Source organism: Pelodiscus sinensis, chromosome 23 (genome assembly GCF_052426305.1).
Source record: "Pelodiscus sinensis isolate ZL-2025 chromosome 23, ASM5242630v1, whole genome shotgun sequence".
Lineage (NCBI taxonomy): Eukaryota > Metazoa > Chordata > Testudines > Trionychidae > Pelodiscus > Pelodiscus sinensis.
Window position 1 is genome coordinate 27,336,703 of NC_143074.1, and position 19,227 is coordinate 27,355,929.

General features: G+C 42.4%; 1 protein-coding gene across 9 annotated transcripts in view; it reads left to right on the top strand.

Moving 5' to 3' along the window:
- Positions 1 to 15,097, top strand: part of RALGPS1 (Ral GEF with PH domain and SH3 binding motif 1) — a 412,834-nt gene extending 397,737 nt beyond the window's left edge. For all 9 annotated transcript variants that reach the window (XM_075905764.2, XM_075905763.2, XM_075905761.2 and 6 more), the window contains 5 exons: positions 3,513 to 3,618; positions 7,345 to 7,437; positions 7,611 to 7,716; positions 9,760 to 9,851; positions 10,313 to 15,097. In XM_075905764.2, the coding sequence (XP_075761879.1) occupies positions 3,513 to 3,618; positions 7,345 to 7,437; positions 7,611 to 7,716; positions 9,760 to 9,851; positions 10,313 to 10,342 (427 nt within the window). In that variant the 3' untranslated portion in view covers positions 10,343 to 15,097. The remainder of the gene's footprint in view (positions 1 to 3,512; positions 3,619 to 7,344; positions 7,438 to 7,610; positions 7,717 to 9,759; positions 9,852 to 10,312) is intronic.
- Positions 15,098 to 19,227: the final 4,130 nt, after the last annotated feature.

The following is a 19,227-nucleotide window of genomic DNA, read 5'->3' on the forward strand; positions in this document are numbered from 1 at the left end:
TTGCCCTCCCGCGTGGTGACACAGAAGCATGCAGCACATAATAATCTGGCACCAACCCAGCATTCAGCTGCCACGGTGCCATCAACATCTCTCTAAAATATGGTACCGCAGGCTTAGCCTGCAACATACCATTCATCACAGTTTGACACCGTTCACAGCAGTTCCTTAGCCAGGCTGATCTGACCCCTTCCTGGGATCTCCTCTCCTGGATACTGACTTCTCACCAGGTTCACCAACACCTTAATTTCAATCCCCCACAGCCCCTTTCCATCTCTCCAGTGGGAGGAGAAGGACATCAAGGAAAGAGACATTATTCCTCACTGATTAGACCACTGGTATATGGGGACCCATACGGGTAACCCACATAGGCTAGAGAATGCACACCATGATATGCTCCCCCTTGGATGAGATCACCCAGGCCATTCCCCAGCTACTGGTCATACTGGGGGGAGGGAGCATACCATGATGGGGAGGAGGAATGCATAGCTGAACCAGCACAACGGACATTGCACTTCTGATCACCCCAGGCATCTCCCTCACTCCAGGAAGTCAAGTTGCCATCCACACTTACATCTACAGATGAAATTGCACTTTTTTCAAGACTGGCTTAAAAGAGTGGCTGATGAGCTCAAAATTATGCTAGAGGAAGTCAATGAGACTAGCAAGACTTCATAGACATACTATAAGCCATTACCACCTCCAGAATACAACTGCCAATTAATGCAGCCATCATGCAACCTGCACAACTTATTTGCCCTCCATAGCTCCCACCGGCAAGAGAATATTTTGTTTCCAGTAAGGATACTGAGTTTCTCTTCACATACCCGGCACCCAACTCATTAGTGGTAGAGGCAGCCAACAGGAAGAACTAACAACAACAGTTCAAGGCTGCCCTATCAAAGGCAACAAAAGATGAACACTACTAGGTGCGAGGCATATTCCTCCTCAGTCTACAGTTCAGAGTGGTTAATTATGTGGCGCTATTAGTGAAGTATGACCACAGAAACAATGCAAAAATAAACACTTTTAATGATGACATTTCTGAAGATAAAAGACAACAAATCAAGCTACTGGTCTCAGAGGGACAATTGATCTCCTGCACAGCACTCCAGGCTGTTCTGGATGTTGCTGACATCGCTGACAGGGCCATTGCACTGCTCGAGTGATGTTCCGTGCTTCCTGGTTTTTTTCTTCCTCATTTCCATAGGAGATTCAGAACACTGTTAAGGATCGTCCATTTGATGTGGACGCAGTCTTTGAAGCACACACTAAATGAAGATCTCCATTCCATGAAGGACTCCTGCAGCACACTCAGCTTTTTGGGCATCCAAACACCAATAGTTTCAATTGGATAATTTATCCTTCACTTTCTGTCACAAAGAATTTAACCTCAGTACCGGGCAGATTGTATGAAACTATAGTAACAGAATTGTCAGGCACATAGATGAACATTTATTTGCTAAGGAAAAGTGAACATGGTGTCTGTAAAGGGAAATCATGCCTCACCAATCTATTAGAAAGTTTCAGAGGAGCAACCATGTTGGTCTGTAACTTTAAAAACGAGTAGTCTTGTGGCACCTTAGAGACTAACAAAATATATATAGTATCATGAACTTTCATGGGCAAAACCAGCTTCTTCAGAATTCTCGGGGGGGGGGGGGGTCAACAAGCATGTGGACAAGGGGGATCCATTATAGTGTAATTAGATTTCCAGAAAGCCTTTAACATGGTCCCTCACCAAAGGCTCTTAAGCAAAGTAAGCTGTCATGGGATAAGAGGGAAGGTCCTCGAAGGTTTGTTAACTGGTTAAAAGATAGGAAACAGAGAGTAGGAATAAATTATAAGTTTTCAGAGTGGAGAGAAGTAATTAATGGCGTCCCCCAAAGGTCTATTCTGGGACCCCTCTTATTTATAAATGATCTGGAGAAAGGGATAAACAGTGAGGTGGCAAAATTTGAAGATGATACAAAATTACTCAAGTTAGTTATGTCCCAGGCAGACTATGAAGAGCTACAATAGGATCTCGCAACACTGTGTGACTGGACAACAAAATGGTAGATGAAAAGTAATGTTGATAAATGCAAAGTAATGTACTTTGGAAAACATAATCCCAACTTTACTTATAAAATGATAGGGACTAAATTAGCTGTTACCACTCTACAGAGATCTTTGAGTCATTGTGGATAGTTCTCCGAACACATCCACTCAATGTGCAGCAGCAATCAAAAAAAAACAAACAGAATTCTAGGAATCCTTTAAAAAGAGATAAAGAATAAGACACAGAATGTCTTTTTGCCTCTACATAAATTTATGGTACACCCACATCTTGAATATTGCATGCAGATATGGTCGCCTTATCTCAAAAAGAGATATCTTGGCATTGGAAAAAGTTCACAAAAGGGCAAGAAAAATTATTAGGGGTATGGAATGGGTGTCATCATATAAGGAGAGAGTGGGACGTTTCAGATTAAAAAAAGAGGAGACTAAGGGGGGATATGATAGAGGTCTATAAAACCATAACTGGTATTGAGAAAGTAAATAAGGAAAACTTATTTATTTGCTCCCATAACACAAAAACTAGGGGTCATCAAATGAAATTAATAGGTAGCTGGTTTACAATAAAGTATATCTTCACACAACACACAGTTCAACCTGTGGGACTCCTCACCAGAGGATGTTGTGAAGGCCAGGTCTTTAACACGATTCGAAAAAGAGCTGGATAAATTCATGGAGGATAGGTCCATCAATGGCTATTAGCCAGGATGGGCAAGGACGGTGTCCCTTGCCTCTGTTTGTCAGAAGCTAGGAACAACAGAGGGTGGATCACTTGGGCTACGTCTACACTGGCCCCTTTTCCGGAAGGGGCATGTAAATTTCACCAGTCGTCGTAGGGAAATCCGCGGGGGATTTAAATATCCCCCGCGGCATTTAAATAAAAATGTTCGCCGCTTTTTTCCGGCTTTTAAAAAAGCCGGAAAAGAGCGTCTACACTGGCCCCGATCCTCCGGAAACAGTGTCCTTTTCCGGAGGGTCTTATTCCTACTTCAAAAGGGCACTTTTTCTGGAGGATCGGGGCCAGTGGGCCAGTGTAGACGCTCTTTTCCGGCTTTTTTAAAAGCCGGAAAAAAGCGGCGGACATTTTTATTTAAATGCCGCCGGGGGATATTTAAATCCCCCGCGGATTTCCCTACGACAACTGGTGAAATTTACATGCCCCTTCCGGAAAAGGGGCCAGTGTAGACGTAGCCTGGATGATTATCTGTTCTGTTCACTCCCTTTGAGGCATCTGGTATTGGCCACTGTTGGAAGACAGGACACTGGGCTAAACAGACTTTGATCTGACCCACTATGGCCGTTCTTACGTTCTTATTAGATTTCTTATTAACCTATTAGATTTTTTTCTAATATATGGCATAGCAATTGATGCAGGGAAAATCTCTGTAAAGAATAAATGTTACTAAGAGCCTTACTTGTTCCTGTTTGCTCACCTGAATTTCATTGTGTTTCTTCAGCCCAACAGGGGCCTGCAGCTGCACAGTAGGGAGTTCAGCAGGAGTAATTACCATGGAAGGGCCTTTAAGAAGGAAAACCTTACTAAAGGAAGGCAGGAAACCTACAGTAAGTTGGACCTTTTCTGTGATCCTAATTTGATACTGGCTGTTATTGTTTATATTAACAATGAGGAGTGCTGTGGCACCTTAAAGACTCATAGATTTATTTGGACATAAGCTTCTGTGGGTAAAAACCGCTTGATCAGATGCATACGTTGTTTGGATTGTTAGCTTCAGACATCAGTACAGTGCCAGACAGGGAGGGGCAGTGAATCCTGTTCTAGGAACCAGAACAATGTTCTGCTACAAAATCACTTTCTATTAAAACATAAGATTCAAACTGTTTCCTTCTCTCACAGAGTCTGCTCTTTACACATGTATTTGTAAGGGACACCACAGAGGTCGGAGGAGAAGAGGAACTCTATGTAGGATCAGCCTCTGTAAAAGCTTTTTCGCATCCATTTCTGTGGGCTCTTTTGTCCCACATTCAGATCCGCCTCACAGGTGTAGGAGGGTTTTGTGTCATGTTGCAACCTCTTTGGGATGCTCAAGTCGTACTGCAGTGGAGTAGCTCTCTGCACAAGCATTATGCCAGAGATTCACAAGTGTTAGTGTAGGGGCTTGTTTGTCAGCCTGAGAGCGAATTTCAGGTTTGACTTTTGGATACTCTCTTAGCTTATACTAATATGTGCATACTAAGGACAGAGACACTGTGTTGCTTCTGCCTGGCCAGATGAGTTTGGGAGGCTGTCTTCACTCCAGGGAAGATTGATGCTGCCACGATCGATCTTCTAGATTACGATTTAGCGGGTCTAGTAAAGACCTGCTAAATTGAACTCAGGGTATGTCTATACAGCAACATTATTTCAAAATAACTAGATATTTCAAAACAGCTTAGTCTGCATCTACACAGCAGAGAGTTATTTCAAAATAATGTCAAAATACTGTCAAGTTGGAGGACTTCTTACTCCGACTTCTGTAACTCTCATTGTACAAGGAGTAAGGGAAGTCAGAAGAAGAGTGCTCTGTTTCAAAATAGAGTACCCTCCGACCCTGCATCCCGTCTAGAGCAAGATGAGATTCCGCCAGCTAGTTGCTTCTGCGAGGTGCAGCACAGCCCGGGTTCTATGTGGACATTCAAGTGAGGGGCCAGGTAGCCTCCGACCTCTTGGGGGTGGGGTCCACAGGCCCCTGAACTCCCAGTACTCAGCTTAGTCTCTTCTCTCCATGTTTTCCCAGCCAAGATTGACTCTTCCCCAAACTACCCCCTTCCTTTGTTCAAACTTCTTCCCTCTCAGGTGAGAACCGGTTGGGCCATGAGCTACATGACATGAGGCCCCCGCTGGGCAGTGCTTACCGACAGAGGCCAGTAGGGGTCATCCTCAGCCCGCATCCCAAGCATAGCGACTAGCGAGTGGACTATACCCCGACTACATCACATATAGACGCTCCCAATTTCAATTTCAAAATAAGCTACTCAATTGACGTAGCTCAATTTGTGTAGCTTATTTCAAGTTAAGCTCTGCTGTGTAGACACACCTTCAAAGGGTGCCCTTGTCAGCAGCTGGTATTCCTGCTTCTGCGAGGAGTAAGGGAAGCCAATGGGAGTGGTTTCAGGGTTGAGAAGGGTGTACAGGGTAAAGGATCTGTGGTGTCAGGGCGGAGAAGGGCACGCAGGAGGAGAAGGGACACGGTGTAAAGACTCTGCCACATTAGAGCTGGAAATGGAAATGGGGAAACATAGTCTGCTAGTGTGTACAGCTGTAGATATTCCTGTTTGGAACAAACCCCAGTAAACATCATATTGCCTGCACTTCAGACTTCTGGTCTCTCTCTGTGTCACAACTAGGTGAGGGGGTGAAGGGAAAGGATTCCCCTGGTCTCAGTGTCAGGCCCTCTGTGGTACTGGAAAAAGTGATGCAGTGGAAATCCCAGGGTTTACCTTACAACTTATTTGAAGCTTCATGCTTCAGTCTTAAGAGGTTTGAAGAACTGTGGAAATAATCTTGTAACTAAAGCTGTGCAAAATTATTTAGCTGAAACTTAATATTACAAAAAATGTAGATTCAGACCAACCAAAATATTTGTGAATTTGTGTCAGTGTCAACACATTTTAATAAGAAAAAATTGAAAAGTCACAATGATTTATTTCAGCACTCCCACAAGAAGATGAGTTGATTTTTTTCATCTAGATTCAGAAAAGAGTGATGAAGCAGAAAGAGACACAGTGGATGGTGCCTCCCTTGTACTCGTCGCCCAATGATCAGGGAACTCACCTCAGACATGGGAGACCAGAGTGGGACCAACCTATTAGCTATTCTGAGGTGGACTCTGATATCAGTCTCATTTGTTGATGCTGTTCTGTTTTGTATAAACAAGTATTCATTAGACCAGAAAGTGAGAGTGACTCATTAGCCTAGTGATTAAGGCACCCATCTGGTGGGGGGGGGGGGACATGCTCCCAGGTTCAAGTTTTTATATCAGTTAATATTTAATTAGTTGTTCAAGTGGAACAGCTTCAAGAGGAGAAAAGGAGTAAGACCACAACTTTTCCGCAGTTTTGTGAATGATGCCTGCGTCTCCTTGTACATCTAGGACTTCATTTTCTTTGTTTTCACTGAAAAAGCAGATAAAGATGCCTAAAATCAAACCAGAACATTTCTTTCAATCTGAAACATTTTTTCTGGCTGTTTGATTAGTCAAAAATTCTGAAAAATCTTCTCATCAGATTTTAAGAGGAAGGTATGAGATCTGCCCAGCAGAGGTCAGTAAAATGCTTTGCATTGAAATGAAAAGCCATGAGTTTTCTAGAGGAAATGCAAAAGGAAAAACCAATATACCACTTTAAGACTAACAAGATAGTTTAATAGGTGATGAGCTTTTGTGGGCCAGACCCACTTCCTCAGATCATATTCTGGAAGAGAATTGGCATGACCATATATACCAAAGCAATACAATGAAACAAGTGAACACATTATTAAACCGACAAATCACCATTAGTGATTTATACTGTGGTGTCCAGGAAATGGATCTCTCAGTTGAATGGTCTAAGCTGAGATTGATGGAAATTCTCAAGGAAAAACCAGTTGCTTTTCATTTCAACCTACCTGGACATAATCTTAATTACCTTACTACATGCATCTTACTTCAAAGAGACTTTATCACCAGATTACAGAAGGAAACTTTAGAACTTTCTTTCATGCTTAAATTTGACATTTTGCGAATGGGCCTTAGCAAAGATGCTAATTACCTTAACTATTACAAAGATAGCTCCCTACTTATCACCTCTGATTAGCCATTCATTGACTCATAAATAGCTATTCCCTCTCTCCCTCACCCCACCTTCTGAACTAAATCTGATTTGTCGGTTTAATAATGTGTTCACTTTTTTCATTGTATTGCTTTGGTATAATGATCAAGCCAATTCTCTTCCAGAATATGATCTGAGGAAGTGGGTCTGGCCCACGAACGCTCATCACCTATTAAATGATCTTGTTAGTCTTTAAAGTGCTACATAGCTTTTCCTTTTGTTTTTGCAAGATCAGACTAACACAGCTACCTCTCTTATTACTTTTCTAGAGGAGACATTAATAATGTGGCTTTTCTCTGATGTATCTGTCAGGCTCATACAGCAGCCAGAGCCTAGGTAGCTATACTGATTTACACCAGCTCCCTCCTCCTATTAGCTGCCTCACTTGAAACAGATACTTCCAATTCTTAGTTGTTTATTTGTTTTAAGAGTATCTGAAATTAAATACTGATATTTGCCCCAATTTTATTTTTTCTTATTCAGCTCTCCTCATGGACTAGATACTGGGTTACACTTTCGGGGTCAACTCTTCTCTACTTTGGAGCAAAGTCATTAAGAGGCACAGAAAGGAAACATGTAAGCAAAGTGTATTAGACCTATCATACTAATGAGCAGTGCTGGCTAAGCTCATTCAAAAGTGAATGTGGTCACTCTCAGCTAGCCCATCAGTCTGCTCTGTTTTCATGGTTAGAAGTCAATCCAATGTGTAGTGATACTGCAGCTAATTGTAAATTGTCTGCCTCTTCTAGTATAAATCCACCGCTGGTAAAAAAGTCTCCGTCGTGGGCTGGATGGTGGCGCTACCCGATGATCCCGAACATCCTGATATTTTTCAGCTAAATAACCCTGATAAAGGTAGATGCTACATTATACTTAGGAAATGGGGTTAGGGATATAAAATCCCATTTAACTGGTTAATTGATTAAACATAATATTTAATCAATTAACCAGTTAAAGGAGGGGCAGATGGGAGGGCCCTCCAGCCCAATGGAGCAGCCCCCGATGTCCCAGCAGCAGTGGCCTCCCTGCCTCAGGCAGGAGCTGCTCCAGTCTGGCCAGAGTAATCCCGGCCTGCAGGGCATTAGGGGCTGCTCTTGCTCGGCTGGAGCACCCTTTTCTGCGGTGGTGAAGCCAGTCCCCTACCCATGGCCAGCAGGGAGCTACTTCAGCCCCCACTGGTTAATCAGAACCGGTTAACCTTTCACCATCCCTAATGGGGTAATTGAATTTAATATGTTAAGTTGCAAATAATGTAAACATCACATGCTGAGAAAGTTAAGGAACCAGATTTTCAAAATAGGAGACATTGGGAGATGCATGGATCTGCATAAAACCCATGTTTGTGGGGACCTCCATGCCTCTTGCCAAATGAATCGGGGGGGGGGGGGCATTTTTAATGAGTTTTGCAGGAACTCTGGAGATTAGTGTGAGGTCACTTGCATTCCCTGTTCTCTAAAGCTCTGTCTACAATGCACCTGGCCCATGCAGGGATGGCCTGTGGCTATAGGTGGACTCGTCCGCCGCTGCCTAGGGCGCCACTACCCGGGGCGCCCAATGATGACATCACGTGGATGCCCGGGGCGCCCGCCGATGACGTCAGTCCATTGACAGCCCTCAGGTCGCTCCCGGGCCCATGTCATCTGACTCAGGCTTGTGGGACTCAGACTGTGGGGCTGATTTATTGCTGTGTAGATGTTGGGTCCCAGAACCCAGACTCCAGCCCATGTCTGAACATCTGTGTAGCAAGTTTTAGTTCTGCAGCCAGAGGCTCCATCAGCTGGCTTAGGCCAGCTCAACACCTGCTGTGTTGCTTTTATTGTGTGGATGTGGTCTACCTTTTCTTTTTGTCCCAAATGGCTTTTTCAAGGTCACTGTGTACTTCATATGTGACCTCTGTAATCCCTAGATAGTCATTATCACTATAAGTGCTGATTTATGAGGCTTCTCCGCACATCAAAGTATTTATAAATCCAGTTACTTAGATTTTCAAACCATTGTCACTCAAGGATATGTCAGATATTCAGAGAGACCGTTACATAAGTGTGCGACATGAGGGTCTCTGCGCAGTCTCTGGAAGTGCCCCTGACGTTTCAGGTTTCGTTACGTCAGTGAGAGGCAGTGATGCACATAAGCTGCACATGCTGCTTCTCATTCCTGTAGAGCCGTGGTCACCAACCAGTAGATCGCGATCTACCGGTAGATCTCAGGGGCTCTAAGAGTAGCTCTTGAGCCCTCTCTGAACTGCGCACCTGCACACTACATTTACATTAGATTTCCTCATGTAATGTAGGTGGGGCTTCAAGGAAGGGGCGGGGCAGTAGATCTTCGCCGGTTCTGAGACTTAAAAAGTGATCTTGGGTGTAAAAAGGTTGGAGATCACTGCTGTAGAGTAAATGAATGAAGTCTGACTTCAAGAGAAAATTCAGAGCAAGGCTGTTCTGAGGAATCAAAGAGACTGACAAAGGGAGACTGGAAAAGCTGAATTTGCAAACAATAGTGCATCTGTGAAAATGATGCAGTGGTAGAATATATATACATTAGTGGGAATGAAGCAAAGTCTAAAATGAAAGAGGTCGGAATGTATGTCCAGTTTGACTTTCCTGTCTTTGGCCCATGACAGTTTAATTTGACTCCCATCTGCTCCACTTGGGTCTATTAAATATACACATTATCTTCCACCCTCTGCTTAGCGGGGTGCTGGACACTTATTCCCCATAACATATTCTCCCTGCTGGGGCCTGCTGTGTGTGATAAGAGCAGTTTGCATATTTGAGGCTCAAATTAATTTTCCTATTTACATTACACTCTTGCTCTTGACTTTTACACTAAAAGCTTACAATGTAGCAAAGGCAAGTATCTGGCAAAACCTAAGGGATGCTGATATTTTTAATTTTGTAGGCAATGTTTACAAGTTTCAGACTGGGTCAAGGTTTCATGCAATACTGTGGCACAAGCATTTGGATGATGCATGCAAAAGCAACAGGCCTCAGGTAAGGCCATGAAAATATCTTTTTCAATCAGTTTCTCCCTTATATTCCAGGAACCCCAGCCTGTATGGGCATCTTGAGGATACACAGTCAAGCTCTTCAGGGCATATTTATAGCAACTCATTTTGCATGTTGACCAAAGTCTTGGAACTGGTGTATAAAGGCCAGATTTCATGTTCCAAGATACACACTAAAAATTTGGTAATGGCGAATTTGTGCAGCTCCATTTATAAGTCTTAATGCCCCTTTCTGTGTCACGTTTTTCTCTCCCAAGTTATGGTGCATTATCCTGCCATAAGCCTGCAGTCAGCCTCGCCCAGAGCCTTTTTAAGATACTGATAGCACACTGTGAGCACTTGGCAATAAATGGCAATTATAATACAATGAGTTGACACTTTAGTTTCCACTTGCCACAAGCTGGGTCAGGAACTTTACATTGCTGACTAATTTACATTCTCTTCCAGGTACCTGCTAACCTTATGTCATTCGAATAACTTGCATCAGTATGTGGTGTGACTTCAAGTGCCAAACTGCAGGATGGGAATATCATTCCCTTAGGAGAAGAGGAGAAGGCGCTCCTTGACAAGAGCCAGCTGCCCCTCACAAGATTACTTCAGCACTTTTCTATGTAACTTGAAAGTGATTTTGACACAGCTTTTAAAAGCAGAAAGTGAATGTTGTCCTTAGGACCAGATATAGTCTCATGCACTGAAGACAAGTAGACAGTTTAGACAGACTGAAGATGAGTCCTGACTGATGCAGGATCCTGAAACCCTTGACTAACTTTGTGGTCACAAACTGCCCTGGACTAATGTTTGACCACAAACTGTGCATCACATCTTCTGCCTATTCTTTTTTAAACGGTTCTTTTTATTGTTAAGCTGCTTTATGTGACTGAAGAACATTTAGCCCATGTTGGGTTTTCAATTCTTTCTAATGCACAAAACGATTGACAGTGTTAACTTGCTGCAAAGTGTCAATTAGAATAGAAAGTTGTGGAACAACATTTTTATAACCTAAGTGCACTGAGTTGCTTGGCAATGTGGCTGCCTCAAATTTTGTATAAAAATCTCTGGACAATTCTGCAATTCGCATTTGAGCTGTATGGGAAATGTATATTTTGGCACAAGATAACTAGTTCAACGTAGTATTTCTTTCATTTGAAAGTGCTGCTTTAAATATAATAGAAAAGAACACCCAGATGAGTGAAGGGTTCCTCGCTATTTACATTCACTTTGTGTTAAATTTTTTATTGTGTTTTCTTACTCCTAAGGATAAATTGGTCTTATTTTTTCCTCCTTCACTATGGGTGCTATTCATCTGAAATTCCTAGCTCTATGGATGTAGTTACTAGAGTTTTTCCAGTTACCTAGGTCTGACTTCAGAATGGCTAAAAACTTTCCATTCTCTGTTCTGCTGTCATGTGGATGACCAGTCCTAGTCAGCATCTACACGCACATCATCTCACAGATAGAATCATTACACTAGTGCTGCTGTCATGGAGGCCTCTGATCCTCTGAAATCATGATAGAAATGAGACCTAGGCAGGACTGATTGGCAGTAAACCAGCTATCAGGAGCCATCAAGCCAGTATCCAGGAAAGAGGAAATGAACCAAATGTAAGAAAGCCTTCTCTTCCTGGAGAAACCCCCTGGTTCTCTTTTCCCAGGTGTGCCTTAGCACTACCTGCTGGTGGTCAGAGCTTTCTGCTGTTCTTCACCTGATGTCATTCTTCTTCATATTTTAGTCTCATCCTGTTGCTGGTCAGTGTTCAGGCTTCATCCATCAAAGATTAATCATTTCATGAAGTTTCCACCTCTTTTTCAGCTAGGCTTTCCAATGCCATAACCAGTGCCCCTAAATTCCTCATTGCAGCTCCCTGAGATTGGGGTAAAATGGTGAGCTAAGTGGGAGAATCCTGTGATTCAACCACAGGCTTGCAGATCATAAAAGGCCAGAAATATTTTTTGGTTAACAGAGTCCTCCATTAAACCAAGTGCACAGACACCAGGTTATGCTGTTGATTTCACGTAATTTTGATTTTGCATCAGAAACATATCTTTTACAGAACACCTTACCTTTAATGCTGAATTTCTGAATGTCTGTTGACTTACCTATCTGTGTCACAGTCCTAAGATGAAACTTGGTATGTAACAAGAAAAATAGTTTCTGCTGACTTCTGTATGGAGAGAGAAGGCAAGTATCCGAATTCACATGTATTTGACATCAGACTTAATTAGTGGTGCAACTTCAAGAGATCTTCAATGGGATAGAGGAGTGGCAAAAAAAAAAGATTGTTTGCTTTTTAAAGACACGATGTTCTTAAAATTCTATCATCAGCATGTCACAGTTGCACTATTTGAAAATCATCTGAATTATTCTCCCAGAAAGGAAGCTGCTTGGATGTTTGTGGTGCGAGGTGAGTTATACAGTTATACTCTTTGAGGGTGCAGGTATTCTCTGGGCTACCATTCAAACATAGGTTCATGTATGTCTAGTGTGTGTCTCAGTACAGCATTTTGTAGACATATCAAGTGCTTTTTTTGTTTAAAAAAAAAAAGTGCTGGTACTCCAGGGGAAAAGTTGTTGAGCTCTGCCTGGAGGTGCCAGTACTGTGTCTGGAGATGCCAGTACTGCATACCGGGCCGTACCGTCACAAAAAAAGTACTGGACATAGCTAATCTAACTGTAGCATCAAGAGGGTTGAAAGTCTAAAGATCTAACTTGCTATCCCCCTATGCGGAATTCTTACAAAACAGAGCAGCTCTTAATCAGGAGCTATGGAATACTGCTTGAATCTAAAATGTCCTTCTGTATACCCCAGAAATAGAATGTAATGCCACAAACAATGCTGTTGCTTTTTTCAGTTATATTTAAAGACAGGCCTGCCTTCACATATATAACATCCTCTTCAAACATCCTGAATTTCCACTTTGCCAAATTCATCATAAAAGGTTTTGACACTTCCAGCACTATTGGTAAGACTGTAGAGTGGCCCACATGGTACAATAAATTTGGAAGGTTATATATCAAGAAACCAAATTTTTCTCTGAAATAAATGTGCATTTGGATATTGACAGGCAAACGTTTATAAAGGGTCTTGTGACAATGTAAAAATGAGGAGGGACTAATAAGTGCATTGTCAACAAATAACACTTAATGTACTTGTATTTTCCAGACTGCCAACCAGTTGAGTGTTTAGGAGAATGAGGACAGTATAGGTGGAGGTCAATTGTGGCTTTAAGCACTGAAGTTTAAAAATGCACAATCTCCAGAGCAGAATTTTTAACACAGCTAATTGTAAAGGTTCTGCAAGAGTCTTAGACGTACTTACGTAGAAAGTGCTTTATACACCAATCATGCCCAGGTGAGACTATAACAGTGACATCTGTCTTACTCTGCACTATTGGACTGTGAGAGATTCCCCCTTTCAGAGATCCTATTCCATAAATCCTACTAAAATCCTTGTAGCAAAATACTCTGAAATTGTAACAATCGACAACTGGACATCACTGTTAGGAGGCCGAGGAAGTGTCAAAAGCCATTTTTAGACCAAAAGGAGGGGAGAAACAGCAAACTCATACTTCATTTTTTTCTACTTAGGGTTAAGTAATGGATGTTGTGACAACTGAGAGTGCACTAAGTTTCACTTTGGCACTCACACTTAACTGACAGGCTTGAAAGGGGAAAAGCTGGAACCCACGTAGATCTTAGCTTCTAGGATTCAAAGCCTTATGGAATATTTTAGGTATTATTCCATGTAAAAAAGAAGGGAGGCTTTTCATCCTTAGAATAGAATCTTTGAGAAAACCCCTTTGGAAGCTGGCAGAGAAGTTCCAAAATTTTCCAGGTGTCTTCCCCACTGTAGCAAACCCTTACAGAGATAGGAGTTCAAACATGAAACCACACTAGACTCTGAACTATTTATGACATGAATGAGAGTACACCCACATGATAGTGCCTCTGATATCCAGGAGTCTCTCATATTGCCATGGATGGAAAGTGTATGAGTCTGTGGAAAGAACAAAACCCTCAAAACAATGCTACTTGAGACATTCAGTGATTTGCATTTGGAAAGTTTGTAAAGAATTGGTAAAATGAAGGCCTGAGCTAATCCTCAGTTGCAGAGTACATAGCATTATATACATCAAAGCAAATTTGTAGTTTTGCCTTGTGCGATGTGTCTTACAATTCTTGCAGTATATCACAATAATTGTGGTATTGCTTGGTAGCATTTGAGAAAATAAAATGAATGAGAATGAGGGTACGTCTACACTTGCCCCCTACTTTAAAGTACAGTTAATTCGAAGTACGGGGTTTTCCCTCGGAGTACCGCATCTACACGCAGCGAGTTAATTCGGGCTAGTCAATTTCCAACATGGCAACCAGACGTAACTATGCTAATCAAGCATGGGATATTTAAATCCTGCGCTTGATTTGCAACTTCGGTCACCTTCATTTGCTTCCCTACTTCGAAGTAGGGGGCAAGTGTAGATGTACCCTGAAAGAACAGTAGAGGAATGTTATTAGCTTACAGTATTCCATTTTTAAAATACATTTATTCATGTTAAATACAAAAAGTATGAATTCTAATAATTAGTGACTTTTTTGGGACTCAGTATCTGACACTGCTGCTGTTGAAGTAATAGACATTGTATATTGGCACTGATTAAAATATCACTTCTATAAAAGATGTCCTAAACCCTGTAAGTGGCATCACTCAGACACCAAGACTCTCACTGCTTTGTAAAACTGAAAAACTGACCTTTTTAGCCTATTTTTCACAACGACCATTTCCAGACTTGTGAAGATATTATATTCAGGCATATTTAGTATTAATTAGTGTGTATTTTAAAGTAATTTAGTGCCAAAATGCATGTTTGTCCAATTAGTGCTCAATTGTGACATAAACAGAAGTTTTCAATTTACAGTCCATTTGTTGCATTACAATGTAAACCAATTTCTGTATTTGTTTGTTTCTTGTGAACATTGTTGCACTATTTCTTGGCCGTATTTTTCAGCAGCCCACTGCATGCCATTTGTGTACCGACTTTCTATAACTTTTGTGAATTGTCTCATCCATAATAACCACTGAACTTTTAACCCTTGTGTGTGGGAGTCTAGGTTTTTGGCAAAGTATTTTGTTACCTCAGTCTTGTATCAAGTTGCTGTATTTCAGCTTGTTACATTGATAATGATTGTTTCACTGATTAAATACCTTAATGTAAACACATTGTTTATTTAACAAACACATTTGTTTGTTAGTGAATCTGTCAGATTAACAATACAATGTATTGTAAAGAATAGATTTGAAGTACACAATGAACTAGAATATCTCTGCTCAAGGACATCAAACTTTGCTTTATGATTAAACACTAACAGTTGGACACTACACTTTATAGTTGCATAAAATACAGTGATTTTTAAAGCAGAGATGAAAGGATCAAAATGTGAGACAAAGAAAAGGGAAAATCCTTCCAGATTTCTAATCTATGTGAGGTTTCTCTTTTTTCTTGCAATCAGGGCTTTAGATAATAAAAAATTAGAACCTTGTTAAGATGTGTCTGTGCCCAGAAGTAAAGACAAGCCTATGACTACCAAACATGACCCTCAAAAGAAATAAAGGTTAATCACCACAAAACACACACTGGCTTTTAATATCAAAAGGCATATTTCCTTCATAGTCCTTAAATGGGACTTGGATATCAGGGGCTCAAAGAAGTTGTTTGAAAAATAATTCCTTCCCCTGCAAGATGCAGTGGAAATTCTCTGACTTGTGTTACCAGTAGGTCAAAAATGATGTTTATAATGATCCCTGCTGACTTCAAATTCTGTGAAATCACCCACTGACTTCAGCAATGTAAAGTCAGAGCCTTGAAAGTCCTGATGAAGCAGAAAGCCTGAGAATCAAGTGCCCATACGAGGTCTCTTAGGCCTGGTCTATGCTAGGAGTCTGACCTTGAACTAAATTCAGTCTAATTTTCTAAATAATGTCTCCACGCTACCAAGCCTGTCTCATTGACCTTAAGGGCCACTGAAATAGAGGTTGGGTACTACTAATCTTACAAGGAGTAATGCAATTCCTGACCTTGCCTGGTAAAATTTATGGTAGTGTAGACCCAGCACAGAGAAAGCAGAGGTTATTGGGGTCCAGGAGGTATCCCACAGTGACTAGAACTTACGCCAGGTGAACAGGAAAGGCCCTGGGAAAGTTTGAATTTCATTTGCCATGTGGCCAGCATTGAGAGCACACCTCATCAGAGCAGGCAGCATACCAGAGCAGTACACATGGCCATGACTTCGAGTCCCATGAGCTCCAGTTCCCAGGGATGCAAAAGGGTACCCGCATGGAGTTTGCAGGAGATCTTGGACCTCATCAAGGCAAAAGAAGAATCCATTCTTTCTAAGCTCCAAACCAGCAAAGGGAACGCTGATATCTATGCTAAGATCGCAAAGGCCATGGCAAAAAGAGCTAAGAAGTTTTTAGAACATTGGCTCCAGTCCCCTTTCCCCCCAACAGCTCCCAATCAAGCACTGATCCTGGGGAGGGGAAGGCCGGTGAGTTCACAATTATTTTCTTACTACAAGTGGGCTAAGGCAATTGGGTGTGATGTGTAGCGCGCACTGTGCCTATTCAGCATGGAGGGGGCCCAGAACAGCTTGTTCACATATCGAGATGGAGCAGGAAGCCTCCCTGCATATCTCCATGAAGCTCCAAGAAAGGAACGCTTTGATCCTTCTCACAAGATTTCTGGGAAGGCCACAGGATGACATTTTTCCATGCCAAGCCAGCAGTACGTGGTCTGGCATCACTGAATCACAAAGTATTGCAGCATAAGGCCCAGGTTTATGGCTACATTCAGCCAGCATCCACTCCCTATCATTCTGTGTTCTTCGGAGAAAACTGATATCTCTCATGGTAACCTGGATGAAGGAGGAGGGGAAGCTATTAGCTGTTGCCTCCGCTGCTAGTATGGCTTTAGCCTCTGGCACCCCTTCGCACCATCACTCCTGCCCTCCCGCTTTCAGACTGCCCCACTAGCATGACTGGACCCCATTCACCCCCCTTCCAGGCTCCTGCGGGATGGGAAAGTAGCACTCTCCCAGGAAGCTGCATGTGCCAGACAGAGGGAAGCTGCCCTGACCTACCAGCATGATCAAACCCTGTTTCCCCTCCCTCTCCCACAAGCTCCTATGAGACGGGAAAGTAGCACTCTCCCAGGAAGCCATGGCTACCAGACACAGAAGGAAGCCACTCAACCCTGTCAGCATAACTGCATGCTGTCTGCCCCTTTCCACCTGCAGGACTATACCCTGGCATGCACCTTACCATGCCTGCCTGCCTCTGAACTGCATGAGTCCAGATGCTCCCTGAGAATTCTGTGTACCTCCTATACCGGGGTCAGCAAACTTTTCAAACCAAAGAGCCAAGCTACATCAAAATTCAGAACTAGTGGTCAACAAAGAGCCGGATAAGAATGTCCATTTGCCTGTTTCCATGCTGTGTGGCAGGCACCATGTAATACTCCTGCCACAGTTCCCATTCCCTGGAAGCCTCTATGAAGGGTTGGTAGGGGAGGCTTGCAGGAAGTGTGTCCCGAGGAAAGGAAATGTCATACACAGGTTCCTGATGTCCCCCACGTGGGGTGGAAGAAAAATGTTGTTGTGCCGAGCCACATTTAGCTCCGCTTGTTTCCTGCATGCTGGATCCAGTGGGGAGAGGGCTTTCTTCTCTTGCCCCTCCTTGCAGGAAGCTGTGCTGGCATTCAAGTCTTGCAGAGGGTCATAAGGCTGTAGTGCCAACGCAGGCTCCCTGCTGCGGGGAGAGCAAGGGGGGGGCTCTGAGCTGGGACTTCAGAGGGGCCATATTTGGCTCATGAGCCATAGGTTGCTGCCCCCTGTGCTACACAGTGGCTGCTTTAAAGCAAAACTTAGGCCTTGCACAGAACACACCGCCATTGACTGAAAAAATGCGGAAGAATGGCTCTTGCGCAAACGGGGTGGGACTTGCGCAAAAAGGAACCATGTAGACAGCTCCTTTTTGCTCAAAAGCCTCTTGTGCAAAAATGGAGCCTCATTAATTATGCAAATGAGGCACAGAAATATTCCACACTTTGCTTCATTTGCATATTTTGTGCACCAAATGGGCGCAGTGTAGACATAGCCTTAGAGTTGTAAAAAAGGGGGGGGGACTTCTTTCCAAGAGGAATCTTTCCTAAAATGCAGTTATCTGCTAAAATGTAACATACTGACCCAGATAAATGCCCTGGCGAAGTTGAGTACTGAAGTCTAAGGGCATGTGTTCGCTATGGGCTGGATCCATGGGCAGCGATCGATCCAATGGGGATCGATTTGTCACATCTAGTGTAGACAAGCTAAATCAACTGGAAAACACTCTCCCAATGACTCTGGTACTCCACCAAAATGAGGAGTACTCTGAGTCAATGGGAGAGCATCAGCTGTTGACTTACCACTGTGAGGATACCATAGTAAACAGACTTAACTACATTATTCACATAGCTGAATTTGTGTAATTTAGGTCAAGGGCTCACAGTAGTCTAGAGAAGACCTAAAGCTTTACTTTTAGAGTTCATACTAAAAGTGATAGAAAACTAGACTAGAACCTTGTTTTTCTATTTTATTTTGCACACCAGGCTAGCTGTGTACTAGCTGTGTTACACGATAGATTCACGGCACACTTTTTTATACCAAGTATTGTAAAAACCTTGTAGAGTTTTTATGCAATGTTTCTTTTAGATACAATCTAACAACATTTCAGTTTGTCACATTTGGAAACAGCTCCAAACCCACCCACAAAAGTGTAAAGGATATTCTGTTTCCAACCTAGAGCTGGCCGTGGACTAGAAACTGCAGATAAAAAGGATTGGAGGAAACGCCCTCCCTACATGTGTGGTCTGCTTGGAGGCATTCTTTCACCGTTGGAAGTCAGCTTCCTGGTTTTACAGAGGAGTGGACCAAGATATTCAAGTGACCCAAATAGTCATCTCTAGTTAGGGCTAAATTTCAAGTCCCAAATCCTATAGATTTTTGTTATTGCAAATGAATCTATTAAGAAACTAAGTGACATTCAAAAAGCAAATAACCAGTGAAAAGTTAAGTTGTTCTATTCACTTAACACAAATAAGAAAATTGTTAACATACAATTCATAACTTCACAGTGCCCCTTTAATAAGATCAGAAGGCTTGTTTTCTAATATATTTCATAGCAATACATTGCACTGGAACCAGCAATTCTTGATTTAGTCCTAAGTGAAGTACAGGATCTGGTCCAAGAAGTGACAAGAACTAAACACTCAGTAGTAACATCCATTACATGGTTAAATATAGACACCCTTGTAGGGGGGAATGCCAAAGAACT